This window comes from Nuphar pumila, chromosome 8, assembly GCF_984573655.1.
Source record: "Nuphar pumila chromosome 8, dmNupPumi1.hap1.1, whole genome shotgun sequence".
Taxonomy (NCBI): domain Eukaryota; kingdom Viridiplantae; phylum Streptophyta; class Magnoliopsida; order Nymphaeales; family Nymphaeaceae; genus Nuphar; species Nuphar pumila.
Window position 1 is genome coordinate 113,216,119 of NC_143256.1, and position 12,223 is coordinate 113,228,341.

Sequence of the window (12,223 nt, forward strand, 5' to 3'; positions counted from 1 at the left end):
TTTAAGCGCAATCACAAGCATATATTAGCCTCCTAGTATCAAATACAATATGAAACTATATGTAGATGCAACCTGATTGAGTTTATTACTCTAGAAAAATTCATATATAAAATTGTGAAAGCTGAAATTTTATTCAAGGGTTGAGACCCTTGAGGAGTTACTTAAAAGTTGATATTTGCAATCATATTTTAATTATTGCATAAGAGAAAAGACAACATTCACGAGTTTATCTTATTCCAAAATATTTACAAGTCATTGAAATAGTAATTATTCAGAACAAAAATTTAATGTTTACAAGTTTGAAACAAGATAAAGTCTAGATCCCCCAGAGATCGTAATGGGTAAGAGTGTCCCTTTCAGTGCGTAGCAAAGTGTTCTTCTCTCTAATCTTCCAGTATGATATTTGTAATGTGGTAGGGCATTAACAACATGCCCGTAGAAAAATCAAAACTAAACTTGAAGAATACAAATCAAGTTTGTAATGGTACAACCATAGTGTGATTCTCATCATTTATAAAATGAAGTTCAAGGGAATCCATAACATAACATTCATGGTATTTATTTATTTATTCATTCATTTATATTCATGTTATTCATTTACATAAATGAATAATAATCAAGCAATTCATTTTCTCAAACAAACATAAATATGTTCATCTCATGACTATGATGTGCATTCTTACATTTATATAAACATTCTTTTCTCAAATAAGCATAAACATGTCAATCTCATGACTATGATATGCATTTTTACATTTATATAAACATTAAGTTCATTCTTAGGATCATTTATGCACTTTTACATTTTTATCATATAAAAAATAAGTCATTTCTCTCGACCTTTTATGTGTGTCTCACATACACGTGTATATCAAGTCTGTGACTTGAATTATCGGTCAATCACAACATGCTTTCTTCATTCACATGTATTCTCATATGCAATGACATGTAAACATTAGAAATTCTACATGTCTACTTCTATATGTTTATGCAGATGATAATTGTGATTCTATTAATCTAATGCATTGTTTTTATTTATTATTTTAAACTCATTTAGTACAATAAAGGGTATAGCCACCCAGAAACAATCATAGGAGTATTTATTATTCTATGTATTTTATTTTTCCCCTATGGCTTAACTAGGTCTATCTCAGGCGGTCAATTCTGTAATGCAATAATTGGGAGATAAACACAAAGTCCTTGTACTAGGATATGTCCACGTACAATGCCCAAGATAAAAACAAACAAAACGCCTTTCCTTATTCTGCTGAGTTTTTTGCCTTACTATGTGAATCCTCCGGTAGGTCTATTCCCATAACCTTTGTGGGATGAGGACGAGGCACACGTAGTCCTCCAACATTATAATACATTATGAGGTTTGTATTGTCTTTTTCTTTCAAAGAAAGACATGAGATCGAGACAGACTCAGCTATCTCTTTGATATCAGGATGAACTCAGTCATCTTTGAGACCTAGATTTCATCGGCACCTCATTTAGACCTGTGGTCTGAGGATTATCTTTTATTAAAGTCATAGGCCATATTTCATTACCATTATCTCACAGGATAACCCTCACATGCTCTTATGTAGGATTTATGTCATATTTAATTCATATCCTCGTACATAATACATGACTGATTCAAATATGCCTTGATGCATGATATATGCCATGATTTATTCATGCCCATATTTATGATTCATCAAATTCAATTTCATATGCATGATACGTTCATTGCATACATGGCATGCTTCACATGCAAATATTTGTAAAAACATTCAATTTAGCCATGCATTCATATCATTCGTGTAATATTCATTTCAATCATGTATATGCACACATATATCGGCAAAAGCATTCCATATTCTACTAACTAAAACCATGTCAAGCATAATCTCCTAAAGCATGACAAAAGAACACTTCTATTATCATACATTCAAATCGTGCTTAGCATGATCTTCAAACTTCAATCAATATATTGCATGATATTTTATATCATTTTTACTTACCATAGGTAATTACCTGATTTTCATAAACCATTGCATTTTTAATGCACTTTGGCTTTTAACCGCTTATGATACTTAACATTAAGTATCATTTATTTGTGGTACCTACATGAAAATTTATATACTCACAAGGTACATACATTTAAGCGTTCATACAATTCTGAACTGAATTGACATGTGCTTCTCTGTACTTTCAATTGCAAACATAAACAATGTGTGAACATGTGCACAAAGATGCATTTGCATTGTGCGTGTTAACATAGTTAACTACGCACATTCGTGCTTTCTCATATGCATTTTTATGACTCATTTCATACATAATCATAACCGTGATACAATTATACATAAAACATCTTCAAATTTGAGTTTTAAATACACATAATTTATATTGTAAAACCGGTTTAAAATCATATTTAAAACCGCTTCTAGTTTTGAAATTTTCACTATCTTAAGCATTTTGTCAAACACTTAGTGTGCAACACAATTCTCAAGGCATAAACAAAATTTCTAGAATTATAAACATGTATTATTGAATTAAACAAACTAATTTAATCATTCTAATTACATGCTTACTATACTAAATAATTAGATTATAGTATAATCACTTAATTAGGCATCTCAAAAACCTAATTCGCTAACACAATACTACGCTACATAAATCAATCAACATAACACTAAAACACACTAGATTATGACCAAACAACCTAATTAAGCATTCAACAAGTTCATTTTAGGGATCCTATTTTCATAGATCCAAAAATATAACGTTGTGAAACTCAAAAAGCCAAGGAGTTTCGTGAAACTCGCAACAAATTGCTACTTTGGCAATTCACCGAACACTTGGTGTGCGCGTGCACCACCAAGGAAAAATAGCAAGTAGGGCTCTGCTGGAGTGCTCTCCTGCTGACGGAGAGTGTGCAACATGGCTCTACAAAGATTGAGGAAGTGTTGGGAAGTGAATCTGCACCTGAATCAACAACGAACAAGGATCAGGTAGGGCAATTTCTCTGAAATTAACCTAAATAGCTTCACCAATGGCCACACACGACTGAACCTTAATGACGGATGACCTCTACAGTCTGCACGTACCCCAAAATGTCACCTACATTTGTTGCACAATTCTTGAGGTGCCCAATTTCCTTGGGAAAATCTATTGGAAATCAAGTAAATGGAAGAGTAAAAGGGATGGCGTGAATGGAGATAGTGTTGTTGAACATAGCACATAGTGTAAATCAGCTGGGTATGGTTCCCAATGCTGGGTATGTGCACCAAAATCAAGAAAACTCATTGGCCAGAAATTAGCAATTGAATATGCAAAATACCAATAAATGAAATTTAAAATCTAGAAATACATTTCTAACTTGAGGATTAAGATGATTTCTTTATTTATTTATAGCCCTCAAAAATTAGAGGTTTTACACTTGCCAATATTGCCCCTTGCACCAAGAACATGAGTGAAGGTGCAAGAAGTCCTTAGCCGAGTAAGCTTTTCTTTTGTTGAGCATTTTGCGAAGACCACATGTACAAGCCCATGAATCTACCAAATGGTCATAACACCATGGTCTCACTAAGGAGGATCTTGATAAACTTGGAGGCATTGTAGATGACCCCCATCACCAATGATGACTTTAAATATAAGGTGTTCTTTGATTTTACACTCGGTTGTGTAGCCACATCATCTTAGATGAAACTATGGGTGGCTCATGTATGTGAGCACAAAAACTTTGTGGTCATTAAGTCTACCACCCAAAAAAACCCAAGACCATCATATTGTTTTGGCACCTAATGCTAAACTGGTCAACGTAAGACCATACCCGTATGTGGTATCATAAAAAGAAGCTATGAAAGAAATGGTTAAGAAAATGCTTGAGAGTGGGACAATAAGGTCAAGTATGTTTTTATCTCCAGTTTTATTAGTCAAGAAGAAAGGTGGATCATGGAAATTTTGCATCGACTATCCAGCACTGAACACCAAAACGGTGAAGGACAATCACCCGATTCCCATAATCGAAGAATTGCTTGATGGGTTGTATGGGGCCAAGTATTTCACAAAGTTAGAATTGAGGGCGGGTTACCATTGAATCCACATGACCGAATAGGATGTGTTCAAAACAGCCTTTCAAACTCATGACGATCTATATGAGTTTCTAGTTATGTCGTTTGGGCTCACTAATGCCCGGACGACCTTCCAAGGGGCCATGAACAATGTTTTTTGGCCCTTGCTCCATAAATTTGTATCAGTCTTTTTTGACGATATCCACATCTATAGCAAGAATTTTGTAACACTCAATTATCACATGTTGAAGGTTTTGGTTGTACATGTTTTGTGTTATTACATGAGATAGATACAGATAAGCTCTCTCCATGTGTTGTGAAATGTTCTTTTCTTGGTTTTGTAGAGTGGGATATAAATATTATGATTCTATTAATATGAAAATTTGGATTTTCTGACATATGGAATTTATGGAGCATGTCCTGCTTTGAGCATAATAAGAGAGAGATAGTAAGAGCAAAATATATCATTTTTTATTTCATACCCTGAGAAAGAAAAGGAAAGTGAGGTTGCTCATATTGGGCAAACATATGAGAGGAGGGAAGGAGTAGTGATTGTATCATTTTTGGAAAGAGTAGAGCAGGAAGAGATTGAACCATTAGAGGTCATGATCTTTGTTGATGCAATCCAAGTTGCTTCCCCTCCTGCTACTTAGGTACGTCGTAGTTCTCTCTCGTGTTTCTGCTACTCCCACTAGTTTTGTTTTCTATGAAACTTTCTATCACCAATTATAATTGAAAACGAAAAGTGCAAAAAAACAAAGAAAAGAAATATATATTCAACTCTAGTAATCACATTGACTAAAGTGACTGAAAATGTAGCCCATGGAATGGAGAAACTGGAACCCTAAAGCCGGCCCCATATAGTTGGAAAAAGACTTCTTGATGATGCACGATTGCATTGACTGGTTTGGAATTGATTGGCTGGTTGGAACTTGAGTCGTGCCGTCATGGTGCAATAGTTGTTGAGTCCTTAGTTGAGCAATGGAAATATGGAATTCATAAAAGAAAAAAGATGTTGCTTTTGACCATCAGAAACGAAGAGCAATGACACCATTCAAAAGCAGGTGATGTACAGCAGGGTAGCATTACGAATGAAATCATCTTACACCTCTTGGAAAGGAACCGTATGGTTGAATTTTGCAACCCCAAAAGACTTTTTTTCCTAAAAAAAAAAAAATCAACTCACCTCTCTCTCTTTTCTCTCTCTCTCTCTCTCACACACACACACACACACACACACATATATATATATATATATATAGAGAGAGAGAGAGAGAGAGAGTAATGCGCTGGTGCTGCCCCCTTTTCTCGTTCTGCCCCGTTCGGCCCCTTCAAAAATTATAGTTTTTTTGCATTTCTTATTAGATTTAACACCATATATGTGATCTATAGGTTTTGCTTAGTGAGAACCAGCTTTTGGATCACCGGAATCTGATCTATATACAGGGTATTTCGGTGATCCAAAATCAATGGCTATGAAGACATTAATTTTCCTGGCTCATAAAACTATATTTTTCATGAAAAAAAACATGATCCAAGAGTCTATTCTCACTAAATAGAGCATGTTAAACACATCTGACGGTTCATGCCTATCATAAAACACTTCATACTATGGGACCGAACACGGCAGAACAAAAAAAGGAGGCTTAATATGTTCAGTTCGCATTCGTGTATATATATATATATATATATATATATATATATATATATATATATATATATATAGAGAGAGAGAGAGAGAGAGAGAGAGAGAGAGAGAGACCCACCTATAAAGTGTTCGGCCCAACACTAGGGTGTATGGCTGCCCCCTTATTATTAAAGGGGCAAACACTGGACCACGCCTCAATTTTCTTAGCATATTAACAAGCCAGACAAATGGTTTGTCTAGTTTTATGTAACAACCTATAGAGTCATGTTCGAGGTGAGCAGTTATGCTGTTTTAGGCTGGCATCTGATTGAAGCGAAGATCTCATAATCAAGTCTTGGTCTGGTAAATGAGATAACAAGTCAAGCTTGCTTTGTTCAATCTTGTTTCGTTCTGCTCAATATGTGCTCAAGCTTGAGCCCAATCTGATTTTGAGTTGGCTGAACACAAACATGAGTGAGGTAGCCCAATTGAAAAAAGTAAACTTTGTCAGGTGGGACAAGTGTACTTTAAGATTTGTTGGCTTTTTCTTTCTTCAAGTAATGATGAAGTGACGTAAGGCTCGGTGGTTGTGTCCTCAACCCCGAGTTTTACCTGGCAGGCAGGCAAACCCATTAAGTGATCCGGTTCTCGGTGAGGGTTCCTTCATTATAAAAAAAAAAAAACTGCGCTCTCAATCTTCTAAACCTATACGTAGCACCCAAATGATTTACGCCTAGCTTGCATATGAGACATATTTTGTAAAGAATATATATGTTGTCATGCGAGCCTACATGAGCTGAACCAAGCACCCATTGTCCAATTGTGGCTCATAGCACAAGCAGAATACGAGCTTTTATGTGAGCGAGAATAAGCTTATTGCTGAGCCAGGTATTTATGAGCTCTAATTAAGCCACACACACACACCAGCCAAACCAATCATTGAGTTCAAACCACATACTAAGCATAAATCTTGTAGCCATTATAGCCTATAGAAATCAAGTTTAAAGCTTCGCATCTTAGAACATGTTTTATGAAATATTTATGAAAACATGTGCCATTATAGGCTTGTGAGTAGTTGCACCAACTAGCAAGCTGTGTGACACACATCGCAATATTTATGAAAAAAATTGCGAAAATATAGCTGAATGTTTTAAATGGTAATTTCTCTTGATATTTTTAAAATACCATGAGTTTTTGACAGCTATTTATCGTGAAAAATCATTTATTTTTATTTTTATTTTTATATACTTTTTGTTCGTATTTCATCATAAATTTTTAATTTTAATTTTTTTTGCTGCGGATATTTTTCCGTTTTAAACTTTTGTCGCTATGCTAGCAAGAGACCACATGCACGGCCTACTAAAATAATGTAGCAGTTAGTCTCTGGTCAATCTTGAAACTGAACTTAGCAGTTAGCGCACACCCGCATTTATCTTTCCTTGGTTTTTATCTTTTGAAGGCAAGCAACTCAACAAATTATCTCTTTGTGAAGGATAACACAAAGCTCATTTTTCAAAAGTGTACATTCCATCTTTTTCGCGGTGAAACCACAATGTAAAATTCGGTTATAAAATAACCCTCAATTTAACGGGTACTTTCATAGTTCACCAATGCTAATTCCCCAATATGCCTCTTTCTGACATACCCTATTGAGGATGTTGGGCATACATCTCAATTATTCATTACTCTGGCTCCACTACAACTAGAAACATGAACTTGGTAGGAGTGAAAGCAGTAGGCTTGTTAAAATTGATGAACATGGTCACACACAAATATTGCAGAAATATGAGAGTTTATGTAACTTGTCCACATTTCACATAACGCAGAAGCGGCCATGGTGGATTTCTGCTTTATCTTTTCCAGTTTCATGTTAGTAATGAACAATTGGAATAAGCCCAAAGATGTTGAGATCACATGTTATGGCTTTTTTCTTCTATTGGGACCCTGTAGCTAAGAGAAGTCAATGTTGTTTGTGTGTGATAAAGATTGTGGTTTGACAAAGCATGTGAAAAAAATAATGGAGGCCTACCAGCCCACCCACACCAAGAGGAAGAGCAATTGAGGAGAGATGCAAAAGATACGTATGCGATGCTTGAGGTGATAATTAAGTATTAGGTCTTTTGACCCTTTAATGACAAAAATGAACCTCTTGTTCATAAACCTTGGTCATATCTATCTTCTATGACCCCTCAAGATATGCAATTCAGATGCTTAAATGCATAAATTTTGTTACAAGAAACATGATCAAACTCATGAAATTGCAGTTTTTCCACTTTGACTGGCTTGCATGTGATAGGGAACATGCTTAATTGTTGAAGAGGGCAGCATGAGAAAGATCCAGAGATCGCTTAAGTGCCTGCCTATGTGACACAGGCCAATCACATGACATCATGGTAAGTGTGACCTGCATTCTGCTGCTAGGGGGGGGGGGGGGGGGGGCATGGAATGCTGTCATGTGTCGCATAGGCAGGCACTTAAGCGATCCCTGTATCCCCACTCCAGGGCAGCATTAAAATGTTATCTGTAGGTTTAAAGTGCTTACGTGAAAAGAGACCAAGTTCATGAACTTCGGCATTTAATGTTTCAGATGCTTTCCAAACATATTATTAGCTGCAAATTAATACAATCATCTTCAAACACCAAGTTGTTTTCTTTTCCTTTATTTTTTCTCAATCAATCCATTTTGTTTCTTATGTTTGTAATTATCGTGAATCAATTTTAGAGCTTGTCACCTGTTCAGTTAAAATTCAGAAGCACCTCGAACAAAGAACAGAGGCATGGCTGTTAAATTAACTTCACTATCTTTAATCACAAACAATTTACCTAGATTTGGTGCCTTAAAATGTCAAAACCTTTATTGATAGCATGAATGTTGCAAACCTCTCTCTCTCATATTTTTTTTCCTTTTTTTTATTTCCTGCATTTTGGGCTACCTCAATGCCATTCAAAACCTGATGCTCCTCAGCTCACATGAGAAAAATATTTCCAAAGTTCAGTATTTGCAGCATGCAAACAAAGGCAGTTCCAGTGAGATGACAACAATGGAGGTGAGTATGGAGATAATGATGGTGGCATTGTTCTGTTGTTGAAGCGAATGCTTATGAACAATTCGTGATGGAAGTAATTCAAAATGATGATTGCTGACAATGCTACATCACGTGATGATTCATCTGGTGGTCATAAATAAGATTGCTATTCATTCTGAAGACTATGCTACTGCCTGTATGACAGCAGTAATGCAATGAAATAATGATGACGATGATAACTGCATGTCCAAAACAATTTAACATGAAGATAACAACTCGTTATGAACTGTGAAACAGTGATATGGCACTATGAACTGTAAAAGATTAATAAATTAGAGAACAGATTAAACAAAAATCTTGAAAAAATCATTTGAGTGAAATAAAATGACAACATGAGCTTTTTAAAACATGAAGGTCATGTCTTAATTAATAAAAGATAGGGTAGGTGGTATCTCAAAGACTCCCATGTGCACTGTCCCATTTGACCAACAAGAGAAAAGAGTGAAAAGTGAAGATGGTCAACACATGTTAATTCTTGTTCACCTTGATGGTGCTTTTGTCATGTTCATTTACTCCCATTGGCCTTACTACATTTAATTATTTTTTTCATTTTTCCTGTGTAATTGCACATTTTTGTTTCTCATTTCATTAATAATGCAATCTGTCAAGTACTTCAGAGGAGACAATCAGATAAAAAGTGATATGACAACAATAGTGGATGATATGCACCTGCATATGTGATTAAAAAGCAGACAATGTGACAGTTGACTCATAAGTCATAACAGACTATTTTGGCCTGATTCTCAGCACTAAGTGCACATTGATTTCTCCAAAGGAATTTGTAATAAGAACATACCTCGGTCTCCATGATTCACTCCTTGTGCCTCACAGTACTGGATCTGAATATCTGTAAAATAGCTTCAACTGGAGAAACATTCCATGTTTCAGCATGCCTTACTATCTGCAAGAAAGGTTCTTACAAGCAATTAATTCACTAAACATTCTGACACTATTCAAGATGTTGAATAATATTTAAACTTGCTCCAAGAAAGTACTCACTTTCAGTTCAGCATCTAAATTGTAATCAGTAGCACCTTCAATAGAAATAAGAGGCTTCCATGGAAGATTCAGGTAGGTTCTGCTGTTGGACAGAGAACTGTTAAATTCAGACTGCCTATATGATTCAAAAGAATGCTTTCTACTATCTAGTTTTGTCCTCTGCGACAATAATTGTATGTTACCATATATCTGTACGTATAGAGGTCCATTTTCTATCAACCACTAAAGTGATGAGTTATCACATTATCTCTCAATGCAGTAATCTAATTCCTTCAGTTGCAATAACTTGCATTAGTAAAGTGGTAAAAGTTTCACTCCATGAATCCCTTCAAACCTAGACAAAAGGTGAGAAAGAAGGGGGTGAGCTGTACCATGGCCCACCCTCCAAGTTAGCTCCTACATGCATAGCTCCTCAACAAAGCTCACAGTGCATATACATAACCAAATAAGTGTAGGAATAAATCCACATGATATACACCAGCTAGATTTAACCAAAAGACAGGAATTACAATTACATAAATTGTGGGCTAAAACAGGAAATGGGACATGTTGGTGTAAAATTCTCAATACAACTAAACTAGGGGGAAAGATGATGGTGAAAACTTACAAAATACACAAGCTCTTCCATCGGTGAAACTAACTATACACAGATTCTAAACTTAGTGAACACATTATATAATGTCTGTTAACGTCATCCAAAGATAGTACAATGAAGTTCAGTAATTTGTACAGGTGTTTTAATATGAAAAATTAAAAGGTACACATGAATATATCCATATGTGCATATAGAGAGAGAAAGAGAGGGATATCTAGAAGTTCTATGAAAAACATTGTTAATCATTTTAATGTGATTCTAAAAAAATAATTTACTTGAGCAGCAGTATCAGACTCTCTAAACAGATTAACTTTAATTTTTTTCTCATTACAGTCATAATAAATAAATTGACAGTCGATAAGAAATTTCCATAAGTGAATATAAGCAATAGACAATAAAGAAGCGTCAGAAACATGATGCCTGACATAAATCGCTCTGCTGAGGTCTTCCTTGATTTGAAACATCAAAATTATGAACTTTAATCACCAGTGTAAAAGAGAGAACCAAATGTAACTTAGGACAATGAGCTAGTTGTTCTGTTTCATAATAACCTTTGATTGGCCTCAAATGCCTCAGGAAGGTGTATGTGATTTGTGAGTTTGTAGCTTTTGATGATCTCTTGGCTTACAATTCTCTTTTAAGGCCCAAGAGACTATGAGGAATTAAATAGTATTTAACTACCCATATTCATTGATTTCACCTACCTATTTTCCATTTTACATGCTTGAGTTCTCCCTCTCACACCATCTCAACTAACATCAAGTATATAATGTTTTGGCCTCTACACTTTTCTAAGTAAAGTTGCGCCTAATTCATTTGAAGAATGATAATGGTATATATTATGTGAAAACAAAAGCAGCATGCTTTATCACTTGAAACAAGAAAGTGACAAAAATACCTTAATTTCCAGGATGCTTTTATGCAATTAGTTTCACAACTTGTGCACTACAAAGAAACAGCCATATGGAGACAAATTAATTTTATATTTAGATGTATATAAAAGTATCCCAATCCAAAACTTATGTAAACTTTCGCATAAAAAGAAATGCCAAAAGTAGATCTCTAAAAGTACTGGTCAAATGCAATCAACAGACATAAAAACCCATACTGGTGTGAAACTGAAACAAGTTGAACAACTGAGTAGTTCACATTAGTTCATAGATGACATGCAAGTCGCCAAAGAAATTGAAATACGCAATACTTCTCAAATACAACACAAATTTAGGACCAACTTCCAAGGTAGATGTTGTCCAATCTGAAGCCTTGTCACTATGAGTTAATATTAAGATCAGGAAAGGAACATGATAAGTTAACTTAGAAACAACACAAAGCATCAAGGAACTGCAACGCAATATCAGAAATCTATTCTTATTTAGCAAGAGACTGAAAAGATGTCACGGCTGGGTTTCGATCTCAAGATCCAGACCCAACCCGGTTTTAATTTAACACATGTCCATTAATGTCATTAATGGCATAATGTAATTTGATGTTGTTATGTAATGGGTATTTTCGTACCCTAATAGTTGTATCAGCATATATTTAAATGGAAGCCAATACCGCAGACCCCAATTGAATTCACGTCAAACTCCTTCTTTTCTTTCTGCATATTGACGTCAAAACTGAATCTGACCTGAACACGATCTTTGTCCTGCCTTGATTGATTAACAGCACCTTATCTTCCTCTCTATGGATTTTTCCCATTTAGAAAGAAACCACGTTAAAGAAAACACGTCTTTTTCATATTAACGTGTTTTCTTACCAATTGAATCCTTAATTTTCTTTAGAGCAGTTTGTTTACTGGATAATCTATTTTTTTCTGCCTCGGGTCTGCAGGTTATTACTAAAAAAAAAAAAGGCA

At 35.1% G+C, this 12,223-nt stretch overlaps 1 protein-coding gene across 3 annotated transcripts in view; it reads right to left on the minus strand.

Annotated features, from left to right (window-relative positions):
* Positions 1-8,651: 8,651 nt before the first annotated feature.
* The window catches only part of LOC149830270 (adenine phosphoribosyltransferase-like protein, putative (DUF2358)), a 42,131-nt gene continuing 38,559 nt past the window's right edge, over positions 8,652-12,223 (minus strand). Inside the window, exons 6-9 of one of the 3 annotated variants that reach the window (XM_090015763.1) lie at positions 11,264-11,310; positions 9,771-9,849; positions 9,568-9,672; positions 8,652-8,905 (exon numbers count right to left, since the gene is read on the minus strand). In XM_090015763.1, coding sequence (XP_089871889.1) covers positions 9,583-9,672; positions 9,771-9,849; positions 11,264-11,310 — 216 coding nt within the window. In that variant the 3' untranslated portion in view covers positions 8,652-8,905; positions 9,568-9,582. Of the gene's footprint in view, positions 8,951-9,567; positions 9,673-9,770; positions 9,853-11,263; positions 11,311-12,223 lie in introns of all 3 variants that reach the window. The other 2 variants (XM_090015761.1, XM_090015762.1) reach the window with 2 other exon arrangements.